Source organism: Strix aluco, chromosome 1 (genome assembly GCF_031877795.1).
Source record: "Strix aluco isolate bStrAlu1 chromosome 1, bStrAlu1.hap1, whole genome shotgun sequence".
NCBI lineage: Eukaryota > Metazoa > Chordata > Aves > Strigiformes > Strigidae > Strix > Strix aluco.
In genome coordinates this window covers 25,130,391-25,149,691 of record NC_133931.1, presented here as the reverse complement: position 1 = coordinate 25,149,691, position 19,301 = coordinate 25,130,391, and the positions used below count along the sequence as shown (strand labels likewise).

The following is a 19,301-nucleotide window of genomic DNA, read 5'->3' as shown; positions in this document are numbered from 1 at the left end:
GGAAATGGAGAAATCTGAGAAATGGCAGCCATCCAGTAGACAAGAAACGAGTGTGGTCTTATGTCACTGCTCTGTGAAGCAGAGCTGCAATCATCAGGTAGACTTCAAGGCTTCATGTGCTGCTCTTGTGGTGTGCTGCTGCTCATACTCTTTCTTTGTCTTCTTCCTACCATGAAGAAGTGTCTTGATTTCCTGGTCCTGGTGTCCTGATGCCTGGTTCTGATGAATGGGGAGGTAGCACTCTGTCTCCCTCTTGCTCTCATGACTGCAGAGGCCAGGACGTGTTTCAGATATGTTCTTCCTCAGTTTCAAAATCTTCACCAGTACCAGAACAATTAGATGTGTTGTTGAATTTTTGTGTTGATATTTCAGGCACTATTTTATGCTTAGGATGCAAAAATTTTAAATATATAACACACAGGGAAGTCTAGCGGAGACTTAGTCGATGTAGTTTCCAGCTTTGTTTTGTCTAGGCCTAAAAATACCAAATTTCAATGGTTTTAAGCAAAAATTGCCTTGCCCATCGGATTATTTATTTGACAGTGGCAGCTGCAGTGCATGTGGATCAGCAACATCGCTGTTCCATAGTGTTATTTGTAAGAGAAATCATAATTCTTATGTTCACACAGTGTGAAGTAAATGAAGTTTGGAAGGTACATAGGAGTGAGTTGTTCACTTCCTGTTATTGAAAAAAATTGTCAAATTAATGATGACTGCATTTGGCTTTCTAACTAGATCTCCAAGGGACTGTTGCTGTTAACTGGATGACAAAAATGACACTGGGGGAAAAAAAGAGTAAGACCATAATTGGGTAATGAGGAAATTAGTATCCAGTATGATTAAACAGTATGCAAATGATATTTTCTTCTGGCTTTGCTAAATTCTTCTTTTAATACAGCAGTTGATTGTAACTAACAAGGTTGAATTTCTGTGTGTTTGCGAGTTGAGTGTTTCTAGTATAGTAATAAATAAAAACCAATAGAGACTGGGTTCCCAAATCTCAGGAATTCTTGATACTTGATGTGGTATAGCCTTGCCATGTCTTGCCCTGGTGTGGCCAAGAATAGCAGCAGTATTCTGTATGAAGTTTCCTTGATGTTTTAATAGAGATTCATCAGTTTTTAAAATCTGATAATAAGGTGGATTTTCCTTTTTTTAATTACTCTTCTCTGAAACCTGTTCCTAATACAAACAGATGCATAGCTCCAGATACTAAAATGGCTTAAATATTCACTGCTTTTAAACTTGGAGAGAATAAGTAATCTTGTGAGGAATTCCCTTCGAACTAATCTTCTGGCATGATTGCTGGCAGGTAAGCAGGTGCTATGAGGTGACTCTCCAGACAGAATTGTTCATGCCAAGAATCAGACTTCTGATGTATGGCAGTGTTGCAGACAGCTGATTTACAGGTGCTTTTTTATATATATAAAAACCTGGACTTTCTGTAGCTAATAAAGAGTGACTAATCAGTCTTGCCTTCTACCTGTGACGGATTGTAGACTTTGCTAATGCGTACCACGTGATTTATTTCAACTGACAGTGTGATCATCACAGCTGTGGCATATCCAAGTGTTTAGATAGAAATGTACATTTCTGGGTACAGAGGACTTTGTAATACATATTTTTTTTTGGTAATTGAAAGTTGCCTGCTTGTTTCCACCATTAACACCCTTCCTATACCTTAATTCTCAGAAATGACAGGGTACAATTTGCTGTTTAATTTGAGAAATGAGAGGAAACCCATGGTACTACATAGATTCTCTTGCTTACTGGCCCAATCCAACAATATCTATAATATTTCACATGGTGAGAACAGATAGTCTTCAGCTTCAGCTAAGTTTATCATGTCATAATTCTGTCTTCTACACTTCAAGCCCTTTACTTAGCTAATTTCCCAAATGCTCTGTATTCATCTTTTGGACTGTGTGGGTTGTAATCTTTACATCTTGCTTAAGTAAGCAGGCAATCCGGCTCCCTCCTTACATGGGTTTTCTGAAGACTCTGTTCAATAACACACAGACAAGCTCTGGATCAGATAACGATAGGAGTAAGAAAGATATAGAATTGCTTTCGACATGGGAAGCAGAGCCAGGAGGCACTGGATTGGTAGGAGATGCTAGGGGTGCAGTTTTGTTAATTTGCTTAAAGGCTCAGTAAGGTGAGGCATTTCCCATTTTTAAAAGGAATAACTCATTCCCCTTAAACTGATAAACTGTTGGGTTTTTTTGTTTCATTTCTCCCTTTTGCACAGGAGATCTTAGGGTAGTTTGTAGAAATGGTATAAAGTGGGACTAAAATTCAAATGAGTCATTGAATTAGTCAGAAGTTACCCAAGAGTGAAGTTCTACTTTGTTACGGAAAGCACTGTAATCAATGCTTTATGTATACTGTGCTGTCATTAGGTTAAAATTGCAGGGAGAACCTCTGTTTTGTTTTGTAAAAGGATGGCTTTATTTAGCTTTGGGAACATTCAAAAGTAGAGATACTGAGCTGGAGTTTGCAGCTCTGTGTTCTTTCCCTTAGCTTTAATTCCCACAAAGCTCACTGTACAAACTTCTGATGCCTGTTGTCTACAGAGGGCCATAAAAGTACTTCTCCGTGATATTTCTTAGGGATTATAGATAGTTACTAGCTGTCTGTAGCATTCTTTAAAAACCATCCAGAGTTGGTGTTTATTCATTAATGCAGTAAAGTCAAGAAGAGTTACACTCCTTGCTTCCCTTGACAAACAATCACTAATACAACGTGTGCCCTTCCAGTGCCTGCTGCATGATCCAAGTGGGGCATTGGGGAGAGCTAATATGAGATATGGATTGCAGTATCAACTTACTGAAACCATGACTTTTCTTGCGGAAAACAAAATTTTTCAGATACCTGGCTTTATTTCCAGTGGCACAGTTCCATACCCAGAATGATCCTGTTGCGGGGATGCTCCTTAGGTAGGCTGCAGTTCATTAGAAGCAGCTGGAGTCTGTTAGCACGCTCTCCTACCTGCCAACAACTAGTAAAATTTGAAGGTGATTCTCTGGTTTGTCTCTTTGTGCCTCTTTTTGTAAAGCTAAGAATCTGAACAGTTATTCAGTTAAAATTTTTACACCTCTCATGCTAGGTTAGTCCTGTAGCTAAAACTTACAGGCTTTTGCTGTAGCAGTAGATGTCTCTTGCCCTCTTAGTGGTGCACTGTTAAGAAACGAAACTTTTTTGTGTGAAATAGTTTCTTTAAGGTTTTGAAGTGTATTATAGTTTGATCTTAAAGAAGCCATGAGCCTGGATACACAGGTGCTGGAAGAGGTGATCTTCCTATTTTTCTATCAGTTCTTCTCATGTATTACAGTCTCAGATATAAGCCTTTGAAATCTTCTCCAAATAATTCTTACACCACAAAAAAAAAAAAAAAAGACTTCAAAGGAGAAACAATTTCTTCTTAAAAACATGATAGTTTGACAAATTCTTGCTAGACATTTGTTATTAGTTTTAGTTTTCACTGACATATTTTGTGGCTTTTAGGTGAAACGTACAACACTAAAATTTTAGGCATCCATTACTTCTTCTATATTTAGAAGAAAAGTACCAGCCCACATTGTTAAGCAGTTTCTACTTATCTCTGTAACGAATCAACAAAATTGCATTTTAAGCATAGTGGTCATTTTAATGAATTACTTCTTAAATGCTATGAAATATAGTTCCTCAATTAATATTCTAAAAAGTTAGAAGGATTCTCTGGCTTTGGGAAAAACAACTTATCTATAAAATCCTGTATTTTTTCAAGCAAGATAATATAGCTATTCAAAACTATTCCAACTATTAAAAACAAAGAGCTTGGTGGGATATAACTTACCACATGTGAATAGTTTTGCAGAAGTACCTGCCTGTGTTCTCTGTATCATAACTGGGAAAGATGGGTTCCTGGGAAAACGCGCAGAAGGAGATCCAGTAGAACTGTGGTATTCTCCTGAATTAAATACGAAGATTTTTTAAAATTCATAAGCATACTGTAAAGTTTGTTCAAACTGCAGAGCTTTAATTTCATTTACGGATTAAATAATTTTGTGTTTCAGTCTAAGAATACGTGCTTCCACTTGTCTTATGTTAAGAGAAGTTGTTTAGCAACACATCAAAACAGTTCCATGAAAAGACTACTATCTTTTTTTATTAATCCCATAGGCAGATTTTGCAAATGTTTTTGTACTATAAATGATTGCAGTGAGGCATTAAAGCACATGCAGAGGACAGAATTCCCCCTGTGTATCCTTCTTGCCCTTCAACTTATGTTTGAATACCAACCTGATAGCATGGTTTGCAGAACTGTGTGTACTTGGTTCAGAGTGCTATTATAGCTCTTTAGTACCAGTCCCTGATGAAGCATTCCACATAGTCTTCCTTTGCCATTAAGAAGTTAAATCTGATTTCCTGTATTCACAATCCATGCTTGTCTGTTAAAACTGGCTATAGGAGAGTTATAGGAAAGCGATGTTAAAGACACTTGTAATACTTTCTTTCAGGAATTACAGCAGAAGTTATAGTGGTAGCCTCTTTTGATGAACTGCACAAAAGAGCTCAGGAGGCCAAGGGGAAGATTGTTGTCTACAATGAACCTTTCACCAGTTATGGTGAAACTGTGCAATACAGATCACAGGGAGCAGTGGAAGCTGCTAAGGTTGGAGCAGTGGCATCCCTCATTAGATCCATCGCTTCTTTTTCTATTCATAGGTAAGCATTTTTCTCTTTTTCTCACATTTTAGCCTTCAGTTCACATGTCATTTCTGGGCAAGCATTTTTGTCTCTATGACTTAAACATTGCCAGTTACAACTGGGTGTTTGGTTTTGAAAGTATTGGCTGCATAATAGTTTTTTTCCCTTGTGCTTTGTCATTTTTTCAAAATGTTTTCATATTTTGTTACTGATCCAAATTCTGTATGATATTTGTTTTGAAGAACTTCCTGCATTCTCAAGGCTGCCATAAATAATCTGAGATCAACAAAATCAAATGTCTTTGATGACAACATGTACCAGACTGTCAGTGATGATATGAACTGGTTATTCTATATATTTGTCTAGAATATAAATGTGCAGTTTTTATTGTATTGGTCATTTTCCTAGCATGAGACTGACTTGTACTAGATGAAGGAATAGCCTGCTTTGAACATAATAATTTAGAACACTATAGCAGTAAGGTTTGTAATTCTCATGCTGCTTTTTAAGCAAGGTCAGTTGAAATAATGTTTTTTTAAAAAATCTAAGTATTTTTAGATGTCTTAATATGTTATTTATCATATATAGTGTTACATTGTTGAAATGAGCTTTTTTTAGTTTTCTGATTGGTAATAGAAGTAGTTATTTTATCTGGTCATTTTTTTCAACTCTGAAAGCTTACACTTAAAATCCTCATCTATTGTGAAAAAGACTAGTTGAGGCATAGAGAGGAAATAAAGTTGAGTCCAGCCATAAGGTAAAAGGGTGACGCAGTTATTGGTGAGCTTAATGCCTGCAGTGGACTTTGCGTAGTAGCCTGCTGGCTGCAGTGAGAGTTGGGGTCATGCAGGCTCAGACAGCAGAGCTGGGCTGAAGACTGCAGGCAGGACAGACCCATCTCCCTGCCCACCCTCCTGAACCTGAGCTGCAGCCTGAGCAGGAATGGCAGGGATTTTAAGTGATGCCAGACACAAAGCTTGACTGCTTAAACTGTACAGCTGTGTTAATGAAACTGCATAGAAGGAAGACATGCAGTTTATCCAAGAGGTGCTGTATTTTGTAACATTGGGGGGGGGGGGGGGGGGGTTGGCAAATACATGTACAGGTCATTTATTCCTCCCCCTAGTTGCCCAGTAACTCTTTAGCCACAGAGTTATCAGCAGTAGCTAACTGGACCCTGAATGTGTGCCACATCATAAACTGGAATTGTGCTCTGTTTAGATAACACTATGGTTTCTTTTTGATCTCTGCTCCTAGGTTTTCTTTCAACATAAGTCTAGGCTGGTAGGTGGGAAGGGACAATAAGGCTTTGGGTCTTACTTGAGGCTGGAACTGGGAAATGGCTGGGACAGGCACTTGGAAGCATGCTTGATTCCACCATTTCTGACAGAACACAAGTGGTCACATCTCAGCAGTATGGGAAGTGTGCAAGCATCACCATTTGTGATGCTTCAGAAAGTCTGAGACATGCAGTAATGCCAAGTAACTGTATTGGATCATGTGCAGAAGACAGCTCTGCTGCCAGTGTAGTTGCTTGATTGCATTTTTATATGCTCCGTATTCCCCTTAGGAAGCCAACATTACCTGTTTAAAATGCTTTCTCAAAAATAAAGTACTCTGAACTCAGATAATATCCAAACTATCCTAGTATATTTCTTGATGCCCAACAAATGTGATGTTTATGATATATTTTCCAATACATATAATTTTCTAATGAAGTTGATAATAATGAACAGATAGTAGAATATATTTCAAAAACAGGTTTATGAAAAATTATATGGTTTAAAAATAGTCTTATTTGGTATCATCAGAGAATATTGCAATTTGTAATCTGGTGGTTATCTGAAGACCAGAAGACTGTCTATCCCGTCCTTAGTTCTGGTGCCCTGCAGAGGTGTTCATTTGAAAGTGACTCTGTGTCTTCTGTTTGCCAGACTATTTATGGAAGTGCATTTTAACATGTAATGGAAAATTTAGAGATGAGGAATAGAGGTGAAGACTGAAGGTAGTAAAGCCTGATTATTAGGTCTGGGTACTAGCATTACAGCTATTTCAGAATTGAATGAAAAGAGTGGAGAAAGAGGTGCCAAATGCATGTTTGTTTAGAAGTACTGAATCCTTAATTGAGGTTGGGAGCTGAGGTGTCATTCCCAAAAGCAATTTCAAATTTAGATGCTGCCAGGAAGCATTTTTTCATTAAATGTACTTTCTGTCCTGTCTTTGTTTACCTTCACTTAGGGTTTTTTGGGGTGTGGGAGGGATTGGTTAATCAATTTTTTCAGGAATCCAGGTATTCAGGTCCAGTCTGCACTTTAGCCACTCCGTGATGCCTAGATCTGTTTGTCTTGTTTCTAACAGAAAATAGGTATTGCTGTAGGCAGGGGGGATTTTCTTATCTCCATGCCTTCCCCTAGTTTTCTCTTAATCACCATCCGTGTGTCTCCTTGTCTGTCCTACACATGTCCTGTGCTGGATGGACTCCATGGTGCTTCTTTTCAATCAGTGTCTGGGGCACTGTTTGTTCAAGTTGTTTGCCTTTTTGATTGACTGATGGGAAATACTGCATTGTTGCAGGGAAGAGCATGTTAGAAGGGTGAGAGATGAAAGGTAAAAAGTCGATAAAAGACTTCTAAGTGTTGTGAAAGAAAGTCTTGCATTCTTGTAACTTGTATACTGCTGCTTTGTTGACCAGAACCTTTACTTCTTGGGCCTGTGTGTTTACATGTGCACCTATAATATGAATAACTGCTAATGGGATTGTGGCAGTTCTCCAAAACATTCTGGAAACATCTTAGAAGAAAGTATCCTCCTCGTGATACTGCACTATCCCGCTTTCCTCAGGTGAATGAAGGGTGGAACATCACAATTTTCCCTAAATTGATCAGCTTTGGTGTTGTTTGTTGGTGTTCTTTTTTTTAAGATTTCAACCCCTTTTTGGACAGGAGGTCGCTTATTGTTATTTGCTTATGCTATTTGCAATGAATTAAGCTGGCTGGAACAATGGAAGCCACTTTGTGGTGTGATTTCTCAGCGATCTTGCAACGTGAATAATATTATTAGGTTAAAACAAGGTACTTTCTAGTAGATTAACATTTTAGGATTATTAGGGCTGATTATTAAATCTTACTGACAAGACAGAATTGGTAAAGTCACAACATTAATTAAATCAGTGTTCTCTTGCTGACAGCTTGGTGGCCGTTTCTTGTTCCAGAGATGGCAAGCGGCTGCCACATTGTCAAGGGCAAAAAGTGTGAAGGGAACCTTTGAGTAGGGGTTATGTGGGCAGTTTATTTTCTTTAAGGTTTGGTAGCATAGCTATAGAGTGAATGAAACTGCTTGGGGACTCAGGCATCCCAACTCTGAATGAGGGCAAGAAGGGATGGACTTGGATATATGCAGGAAAACTCATTGCTGTGTTTATATTAGGGCTCATGCCAATTCATCACTGACAGTGAAGGGCTTGAAGGATTTGTTGTTGAGTTTCAAGGAGTGGATTCATTTATTTAGGACAGAAATGGTAAGTGAAAAGGAAATAAAATTAGCAAAAGTATCTCCCTTGGCCTGTGAAGAGATGACAGTAGTTACATGGTTGGTATTACCATGTTGGTGGCATATTACCATGTTGTGTCTTACGACATTGTCCCCATGTTGTGTCAGAGTCGAATAATTCTCTTGCTACTTTACAGATATCATGTAAGAGTGGGTTTTGTTACTTAGAAGAAAGTCATTATAACAGGTAGGTAATTTTCCCTGCCCTCCCTCCCAAATGGTGTGTTTATGACAACCTTCTTCCCAGTAACAATTTCCTGAAGCACTGGCAATTTGATGGTGAAAACATTTAAACATGGATATTAGGAGTTAAGAGTAACAGAACTATTTTTAATGAACCTTCTCAAATAACACATATTACTGTAATCAGTCAACAGTATCCATAGTATTTTGCTTTTTGGAGAAATCCAGATGTTGACTTTTAGCTTTAATAACTTGACTGTGCTGTGATTAATGGTCTTGTACAATTTAAAGTAATACATACACTTACTGTTGTGTACAATAAACTGATGAGTATTTCCCAGTGTGTAGTGGATGTTTTTACAGGAAAAATACTCAATTTACAAGGCATGGTTAAAAATGTGGTTGTAATAAGCTACCCATAAGTCTGGTTTTTTGCTTCCTAGCTGTACGTTTTTAGAACATTTTATAGATAAAAGGTATCCTTTAGCTATTGAAATGGTCCAGTATTTATCCTGTGGTGAAGGTACCCTTATCAGTCTAAAACTATAAGTCCTTCTGTTCCTCAAGAACCACAGATAAAGTTGTAACACTCTGTCTTGTAATAATAATCCCTTTAAGGGCTCTAGAAAGGAGCAAAATCAAGTGTTTTTCAATAACTCAGAATGTTCCCCAGAATTCTCAGAGATGAATGCCAAGAGCCCAATGATTATTTTTTTAAATGCTGAAGAACAGTATATAAGAAATCCAACAGGGAACATATTGCAAGGCCACAATAGGCCAAGGAGTGCTTTGACCCAGTCTGGAGGCTGTTAACAAGGACACATACTTGGTCAAGTTTTTCTCTTTTTGGACTGAATTCAGCATCTTATACTTTTCTGAAGTAAGTAATTTCCTTCAGTTTCTCTCCCCTTCTTCAGGCTATAGGTGGCCAAGACACAATGTCTGCTTGTGAAGCTCTAGTAACTAAGCAAAAGCTGTGTCTGGATGAGAGCTGAATTCACGAGTGGCAGGGTGCAACTCAAGATTTATGGGAGAGGTTGCATGGATAGCCTGAGCAGATGCATAGGACACAACTAAGTGCAGGCATGCCAGGGCTTGAAATATCATTTCATGTAATATATGTGAATTTGAAAACTGTGCTTTTTGTTTATCTTAATTTCCCCTTTTTGTGTCCTCACTTGATTTATTTTCTTCTACCATTTAGAGTCATGTATACCTTTTTGTATATACATTGTACTCTCAAATGCATTTTCTTTTCCTCTCCTGTTTTCTCTTTTATTCTTCACTGCTTTGTAAACAATTCATTCCCTTCTCAATCTTACTGACAATGTATGTGAGTTAGTGTCATTTTCCAGTTCTCAGGTGCTAGCACACCTGATTTCTTACCACATCACCTCTTTCTAATGCTTGGTCTGCTGCCTTCGGTTCCAGATGTGAGACTTGCCTGCTAAGGGGAGCTTTCTCCTTTCCCTAAAACTCCATGTCTAAGGAAAATAAGGGCTTATTCACATCAGTAGTGGCAGAGATACTCAACTTCTGCTCATTCTGCCAAGTTTTCTGAAATCTGGGATGGTACAGTAGTTTTGGTAGGATTTGTTTTGCTTTTACTTGTTTTTTTCTAGCAAAGAAGTACATCTGGCCTTTAAAACTGATGTTTTATCCTTGAAATACTGTATCCTCTGGTTGTGTCATGATCCCTGAAGGCTCCTTTCCCTCCTGTTCTGCCTCTCCTTCCACAATGAATGCCAGTATACCTAATTTTTTGCTACCGTCTTAGAAGTCTTTTTTTTCTTATGACCCCTTCTGCTGTCCATAGTGGGGGAGCAGTGTTGTGTCTGTGTGGGATTGTATTTCAGCTGGTAAGTGCTGGCTAAGACTTTGTGAGTGTGAGGGCAGTTGTCTGTTAATACAGGACTTGACATGACCTGAACCCAGCCTGCTCATGAGCTGTAGGTCAGATCTCTGATAGTCTCTATTGCTCTGTGTGCTTGTGGTCTAGCTAAGCAGACCTGTATTCCCTTCCATGTATCATAAGCTGGGAGTCAAGTGGCTAAGACAGGTCACTTTGCCCTAGAAAGCTGCCCTTCTTGCCCATTAAATGTCCTGGATCACTGACTATTATTTGCAGCCAAAAAATCTTGACCTGTGTCTAAATTTCTAAAACTTAACCTACATCCTAAAATAATTTCAGGAGCTCTTCATCTAACAGCTTTATTTTTACTGTCTTCTTTCATTTTGGTTATTTAATAAACAAAACAATTGCTGTGAACAAGCGAGCCTATGTTAGAACAAAGGAGGAGTTGGGTTTGTCATCGTTTTTTCTTCAGTAACACCATCTGTTGTAGCATGGGACTGGTCATCCAGATTGCTGCTCAACTAAAAAAAATTAGCATTCCTCAGGCATCTAACTAAGATTGTTCGCTGCCTCTGGCACCCATTGAAAGGAAATGAATGAAATTGGTTTATATGTACAAAATAGAGTAGGAGTTTTTGTATAATTAGTTTTTGTAAGTTTTTGCTTCACTTCCCTCTTTTCTCCCAGCACTCATATGCAGCTTTTTCTGACCTGCCTGTACCACCCTGGTGACTAAGTGATTTTCTAGGCTCCTGAAGCTGTGCAGCCTCAGTGGCATATCTGTCCATGTTCAGGGGCCATCCTGGCTGATGCTCACAGGATGCATAGCTGGAGAGAAGCCGACACATAACGTCTCTGGCCATGTGTACAAGCTTAGTGTCCATGAGCTGCCAGTGCCCTGGGTGCATTTGAATTTTGGTCCTCCTCTACAAGTGCTCTGTCAGTTCAGGAATTTTCAGTTACTTTGGCTTTTGGCCTGTTAGCGCATGTGGTATGTGAGTTAATTTCCTGCAGTTCTGTTCAGTCCTCTCAATTTTTTGTTTGCTTCTAATTAAGCTAGTCTTGGGCTCTCAAGTCTGCAGAGGTGGGATGTATTTTAGTCCATCTGTAAATCTGCTTCCTTGTTTTTTAGTTAATGAAATAATCTTGTGTCTTGTTCTCTTGGGATTAGGGAAAATATTTTACTAGTTGTCCAAACTTTTCCCTCTTCTAATTGCAAATCATTTTTGGATCTTTCAAAACAAAAATACTTGTGCTGCAATGGAGTTTTCCCATCTGATGATATAAGTAAAGTAAAAATCACTTTTTTTTTTTTTTTAAAATAAAGCTGCAATTAAAGATTGAGGTGCAACAGCTGAGACTGGGCATGTATTAGCAGTTGATGCTAGGTGCACTTATTGAGCACATCTTCTGGTTTAGTTCACTGGTGCTCAGAGACTGCTTGGTGATTGAGGAGCAAGGATTTGGGGAGGTTCACTTCAAAAGCTCATTCTTTATTCAAACTAAAAGGCTAATATGGACATACCATGTGAGACCTTTAAGAAAGTCACATCATATGTATAATAATTTAAACTGTTTATGGTGTAATTTCTATTGTGGTGGCCAGAGATGTGCCCTCTGTGATATGAAGATTCACTTCAGCAGTGCAGGCTGTGGCTCTTGATTATCAGATGACAATTCCAAGAGGGAGCACAGGGACAGACACAAGGCTTTCTGTAATTCGAGGAAGACAAACTTAAGAATACTTACTGCATGTCAGCAAAGTAGGTCTTCTTAATGCTGATGTGTACATAAAATCAGATAGTGTTATTGAAAACTTTTTGATAGAAATGGCTAAACCAGATTGCCTTTTTGTCAAGAAAAATCACTGGGAAAGATCTGTTTTGAAGGGAGAAAGTTACTGGGTTAAGTTTCCAGAAATAATGTTTCTCAAAGGATGTCTGGGGCACAAGACATTTCTCTAAGTGTAAAAGTAAACTATTTCTATATTTATTGAATAAAAAAATTACTATATTTACCTTCTTTTTTTTTTCCATTTCATGTGACAGTGCTAAGCTGGTATCTGGAATTTTCCTTAACTGCTTGTAATACTATGTTCTTTGGTCCTGGTGCATAGTATTATGAGCAGTGCCACCACTTCTTACTTCCAGAGAGCTAACTCTTGTTGGAAGTACTGAAAATAAAGAGTTTGCCTATATTATATGTGGGTCTGATGCCTTCATTTATTTACTCAAGAAACTTTGTTTGCTCATTACCATCTTCCAGTGACAGAGCACCTGTTCTTATTATTGCCTTGTTGTGGTTTTTAAGTGGTTTTTTTCCTCCCTAGCATGTGAGTTTTATGCATGCGGGGTGAAGTGGGGAATGTGTGTGTTGAAGAGTAATTTTCTTTCAGTGGGGAGGAGATTGCAGTTGTGGTCAAAGTATTTTAGAACTGATCTCTGAGGGAACTGGAAAACTGATGAACCTGATTCTCCCCTCTTTGATATTGTGTGTGCTTGCTTTTGACACTGTAGAATTGTTATAAAAATAGTCTCGTTCTGAGTAGGCAGGATCCTCTGTCTGCTTTGTGGAGGCTTGGGGAACGCGCGAGACATAAAGGCTTCAGGAAGCTGGATGATAACTCTAGAGATGTAACAGTAATGCTGTAGCATGTCTGAAGAAATCAGGAAGCACCACTGATTATTTGTGAACACTTTTCACTTACGGGATTAGTATAGCAGCAGGAATTGTTTATAGGAAACATCTCAATGAGAGACTGTCGTAAGGCAATATCCTGTGGCAATAGGATACAGCAATATTGTCTTCTTTTCTACTAAGGGACCAGGAAACAAGGATAAAACCCTTGTTTGAGGTGTAACAAGAGGAAATAAGAGCAGACCATGTTTTATAAGTCTCTGGTGAGCTTGTGGAAGATTCTAGTTATGTTTCATAGTGCTATGCATGTTGTCTTGCTGCCCTTAGAGATATGAATTGGTGGTGTGGGATTTATTTTCTTGCCCTGCACTTAGGGGCTTTCTCTCCAGGATGTCTATATATGTTGTTGACTGACAATTCATTAATTTTTACTTTGCTTCCTATGTTCCCAGAAGGCCAACGTGCCAGACTGCATTCTGCAGTGCTCACCTTTGGGCAAATCCTAGCTGTCAGCAAGAGAACTTAAATGTCGCTAGAAGAAATGGAGCCTGTGCTTTTGGAGATGATCATATTGTACAGTGGGTTCTTGCTATTTGAACAGTGATTAAGGAGTCAAATTTCAGGTAACTTCATAACAGTGAGAAATCTGTAGATGATGTTTCTTAAGTTCCAATCTCTCTTTGGCTTTTGCCAATTTTTTTGCCTCTTTTTGCTTTGAACTGCATCACTCTGTTTTTTTTTTTCCAGTAGACAGGGCTTCATATAACATCTGAAACCTCTGGGTAATTTCATACATCTCGTATATTTGTTTTCTTACAAAGTCAGTAAAATGCTGATGAGACTAACACGGGCTTTCTCTGCCTCCTCCTAGTTTTGACTACTTCTGTTCAGGAATACATTAATGTAGTTGGGAAGAGTTTCATCCATTTAGTGTCTAGTAATATAAGCAGTATCCTGTAATTTTTGTGCTTGGTAGAAGCAGGTAAAGGGTTAGTAGAATCTTTGTCAACAGACTCTGTTGACCAGAAGGATGCTGTGAGGATAATGGTGCTTTTGAAATCTTCGCTTCCTCACCAGTAGCTTCCCAAGGCAAACTTTTATCAATGTAGTATTCAAGATTTTTTTCCTTCTCTTCAGGCCCACCCGCTCTCCTAACATTACTGACTCACACATTTTGTTGGTGGCTAGATGGCTACCCATATCATGAATAACATATGTTAACTCTGGTCTTATTTGGGTACCATGATTAGATTTGGTAATATTCTGGAGTTGGTAAGATTTAAAGGAACAGTTTTATTCTACCTTTGCATTACTGGTTCAAGTATATAAAGATGTTGGACGTATAAAACTGCCAAGTCTTGGGTTTCTTGTACTGACCTTTAAGGAGTTAACAGCTGTGCTTGCTGTGGGTTGAGTGTTGGGAACTTCAGCAGTTTTTCATGATTTCCTGTTTCGCCGTAATCAGCTCCGGCTTTCTTCGGTGCTACCAACCCCTTCTGAGTCTGTATGAGTTGCTGTGCCTACAAAAGCCGTGTTAGCAAGTTTAGAACCATCTGAGTTGATTGTAATGTCTTGATCCATTAATTGCAGGTTCTGTTTTAATGTTCTCACAATATTCAGTTTTCTTCATTACACTGACAACATGTCTCACTAGTATGTGGCAACCATAAATGTAGAGGATTGAAGGAAAACCTGACAACAAAAATGCAGATAAAGATTACAGAGAGGTATCTGAGTAATACAAGGCCAATGAATTATTTTCACAAGGGATGTATTTATTTTCAGTTGCTGATAAGATCTGGGAAATATGTGGACTGTCATTTCATTTCTCTGTAATTCTCTGTGTTTTTTCTGTGTAAGTGCAGCACTGAAGACTTTATCTGGAGTGTTCATCTTCAGAGCACATGAGCACATGGCTCTGGACAACCAGAAGAGATCAAATAGTACCAGAATGGTTGTGCCAGAATGGTACAGAATTGGTGTTTGGGGTATCCTAGCCTGATACTCTCCTTTTTTCATTAAAAAAAAAAAGAAAAAGAGAGAGTAAAGGTTCTGTTTCTTGATGTATTCTAGGATTAACTCCATTAATTTCAAGTTACACAGCAACTCACTTCTTAATTTTGGTCCAAGCAATGCTGAAATAGCTTATACAGAGGTCCACTATATAACTTCATCTTGCCTATCCAATTTTATTATTTTCATGTCTTATAATTGGTTTTCCAGTTTGTACTTCCCATGGACTATTGTTTCTACTTCCTGTATTATGATGCATTTTCAAAATCTATTTGGTATTGTTCTTAATCTGATGATGTTACTAAAAATTATCTACATATTACAGAACAGTTTTATCATGTATGTATTAAAGTTTTATTTATGATATATGTTTTATCTGCTGTAAAACATCTGAAGTATTCTTTTCAAGGTGTATTGGTAATTTCCAAAAGTGAACACAGGTTTATGTAGGGACTCTGGCTGGATTTGTGTGCTTCAGAATCTCTTGCATACCACAACATGTTTTATTTTGATATGTAACCTTTTACTTAAGTCATGTAAAACAAAGAGGCAGACATATCTAGGTGCCATTTTAAAAATATACTTAATATGCTAGCCAACTGTTAATATCCACAATATCTCTGGTTTATGCCCCAGGCATGCAGAGGATTTGGAAATGCTAATTCCTCATTTTGTTTGGCTTGTTTTCTTAAACATCTGAGCAAATGTGTATGGTTTGCTCCAACATATTATGTTTTCTCTTTACAAGAATGCTTGCATTGTTTTTCAGGGGGTAGGGGGCCTCTCATTTTTGCTGGTTCTTCCACTTCCCACAGTCTTGCTTGTGGCTTGTCCATATGGTAGGGTATTTCTGTGTTATTTCATTAAATGTCTTCACATAGGATGGCCTCACCCTGCTGCGTTAGCTCTACTGTGATGTATGTCAGGCATTTAAGTATGATGAGCTAGACCTGTTTGTATGATGAAACCCCTTACTTATGGCACAAAAATTTTGACTTGTGTTTTTAGGAAGTTAGAGCCAGTTATTCCACAGCTGTTGTTTAGAATTGTTTCCTAAACGTAGCCTGATGTTGATGTCCAATGGTAGAAATAATGTCTTGTGCCTTGTAAGTCGAACCATTTCAATTACTTTAATCCTTTTCTCCAGCATTGTTTTCCCCTTCAAATCGAATCAGTCACTTGAGCCTCTTTCTTATCATGTCCATCTTGTTGCATCAAATATTAATCCTTTGGTCTTGCCTGCAGGGTAGGGCTAAATGGTGAAAATCCTTCTCCATCTGGTTTATTAAATGAGAGATGCCAACTCCTGTCTCTGCTCTGCCAGTGACGCCAGCTTTGATTACTTGCCTGTTGTCCTCTCCTTCAGGCACCTTATACTTCCTCTCATTTTGTTTCTATGTTTAGGAGGATGGTGCAAACCTAAAGCCATAACTTCGTTCTCTTCCAACTTTCCTTTTTAAATCTGACCTTTGGTTCGGTATTTATAGATCATTCCCACATGTCATTAGCTGGGTAGGTGACTAGGGTCTGTGACTTCTGCTAAACTTTCACCATTACCTTGCTTTCTTGGTCACTTTCTGCAGTACTTCTGCATTGGCTGTCTGATATGAATATTGCAAATACTCTGTGAAACAGAGAGGCGTTGTCTTTGATATGTTTCTGTTCATTGTTATAAAGCAGGGTTGAGCTTTGACTGCAATACCTAGATTTTTAATCTGTGATCACAAAACAAGAAGGGAACCACATAGTTTCTGATTTACTTATTTCTATTTGGATTTCATCACATTAGTTTGCTGGTGACTGTGAAGCACACAAAATATACCTCAACAAGAGATATTGAAACTATTGTACTATTTAGCTCTGTAAAATCCAGATTGATTCTAGACATTTCTGCACAGGACAACAAAAGATACGTTTGTCAGACAGGGGAGAATAATCATGTGAATTAACTAAAACCATGGATTCTGAAGTTCCATTCATCACTCTGCCTTTTGTCCCCGTGGGATCTTGAGTAGCTCACAGTAATTTCTCTCTTTCCCTGTTTGCAAGCAACAGTAATATCTTTTTGAATGTTAATTTACTGTAACATTTGTACATTGTTTACTGTGAAGAAGACATCATTAAAAGTTTACTCTTCTAAACTGTGAATAGGTAGTCAATAGTAGATTCTGCAGTAATTTGCCTGTGCCAAATGCAAGGAGCAGTTGTATTATTACATAACAGTAGGTTATGTAATAATACATCATGATAACCATGGATTGTTATTATGAAATAAAATGTAGTGTGTTTGATTGTTAACTTCTGCTAGATTGAGATTTCCCATTGACCTAACAGTGATCTGTGGGAAGGCTCTGTCAGGAGGTGAATGACAAAGAATACAGGTCGTTACCTTGGAATATCGTATTTTCAAATGTAAATAGTTAAAACTGATTGGTTGACTGTAGCTCAAAGGATTTGGATTTTGAGTTCAATTCAGTAACAACTCACGATGAGAGAGCTGAAACTGCTGGAGAGAGCATGAGGGAGCTGGAATTTCATAAAAGTAGGCGGCTTTTTCTTAGTAACAACTCTTTGTCATCAAGGACAACATGAGATTTAGAAATCAGGTCCTGGAATTCAAATGTGATTTTGCCAAGAGTCTGAGGTTTGGAAAGAGTGAGCTCACAGGTGGGACGTAAGGGAGGTTTTAGCTGTTTTATAATCTGTGTATTGCTTGCACCTTTTCAGGGAGTAGACTGTGATCCTTCTTTGAGGAGGGTCTGTGTCTCCAAGTATCTCTCCCCACAGTCTCCAAAGAAGGAAACAACTTTCAGGGCTCCCAGTTTCAAGCTCTGAGAAGGATGCAGTTGCTGCTGGGAGCCATGTGAGAACCAAAAAGACTGTGAAGGGACCAGGCAGCTTGAGTACACACTCTATCTCCAGAAAGGACATTAGAGGGATCTACATTTGTGCTCAGGCCCAAAGAGCTTGAGCAGGGCTTCAACACTGTCCAGATGCAGCCAGCAGCTGGAGTCCAGAATCCTGGGCTGCAGGGTTCATCTGAGAGACCATCCAAAGCAGTAACTCCACAAAACTATGTGTTCTTTTCCCTCTTCCTTTACTTAGTTTATAATGCTGACAATCTAGGAAAATAGAAATGGTGTTCTGCAGTGTCTGAGAGAATTCTAACATTTCGTTCTTGCCATAAATGTGATGTGAATAGGCATACCCATGAGAAAACTTTAGCAGAGCTACTTGGAATAATCAGTGCAGCTGCAATTTATGATTTTAGAAGTGCAACTGGTTTTCGGTGCCTAAAATAGGTTTCAGTCATGTAAATCTTTGTATGGTACTTCTCAGTGACAATCAGTGATGGATTCCTTTAATCCTTTCCCATATAGAGCAGTACCTTTTATTCCTCAGATATTTCAATGTTACTTAGTGAAATGACTTAAGAATTAGTGCAAAGATGGCAGAATGCAGACGAATGCAAAAAGATAACAAGGAATTGGACAACACCATTGTAAAGCATCAGACTTCCAGATAATGCTTGTTCATAGAAGTTTCCTGAGAAAGGAAATGTTGTGGTTTGACCCCAGAGGGCAACTGATCACCACACAGCCATTCACACACCCCTTCCCTCTCAGAAGAAAATGAAGCAAAAGGCTCAGGAATGGAGATAAGGATAGATAATTCACCCGTTACAGTCACGGGCAAAAGACAGACTCATTAGAGGAAGAAAAAAACCACATCACTTTAATTCAAACACTAAGGGCAACACTACTTAACAGACAGAGTGGGACAGTGGGAAGCATTACCACATCTTAAAAACACCTTCCTCCACCCCTCCTTTCTTCCCCTGCCCAGTTTTGCTCCTGATGTCTCTGCGGCCTCCCTCCCCCAGCGGCACAGGGGGCAGGGCATGGGGGTTACGGTCAGTCTGCTGCTCCTTCCTCCTCAGCAGGAGGACTCCTCACATTCCCTCCTGCTCCAGCGTGGTGTCCCTCTCACAGGAGACAGTCCTCCACGAACTTTCTCTGGCATGAGTCCTTCCCATGGGCTGCAGCCGTTCCCATGCTGCTCCATTGTGGGTCACCCCCGTGTGTTGCAATCCTCCCAGTGCCAAACTACAACACTGGGGGCTTCTTCTCATAGAGTCGTGGCCTTCTTTGGGCGCAGCTGCCTGCTCCGGTATGGGGTCTTCCATGGGCTGCAGGTTGACATCTGCTCCACTGGTGACCTCCATGGGTGGCAGTGGGGGTGGCCCTGCCGACCCACCACAGGCTGAGGGGGGTCTCTGCACCTCCCCCCCTTCCTCCTTCTTTCTTCCACTGACCTCATTGTTCTCATAGGGGTCCTCCTCACAACTCCTCCTCCTAACTCCCACAGCTCC

The 19,301-nt window shown here is 39.1% G+C and overlaps 1 protein-coding gene across 1 annotated transcript in view; it reads left to right on the top strand.

Annotated features, from left to right (window-relative positions):
- The window catches only part of CPQ (carboxypeptidase Q), a 162,538-nt gene that overhangs the window by 32,163 nt on the left and 111,074 nt on the right, over window positions 1-19,301 (top strand). Inside the window, exon 3 of the mRNA XM_074815439.1 lies at window positions 4,503-4,710. Coding sequence (XP_074671540.1) covers window positions 4,503-4,710 — 208 coding nt within the window. The remainder of the gene's footprint in view (window positions 1-4,502; window positions 4,711-19,301) is intronic.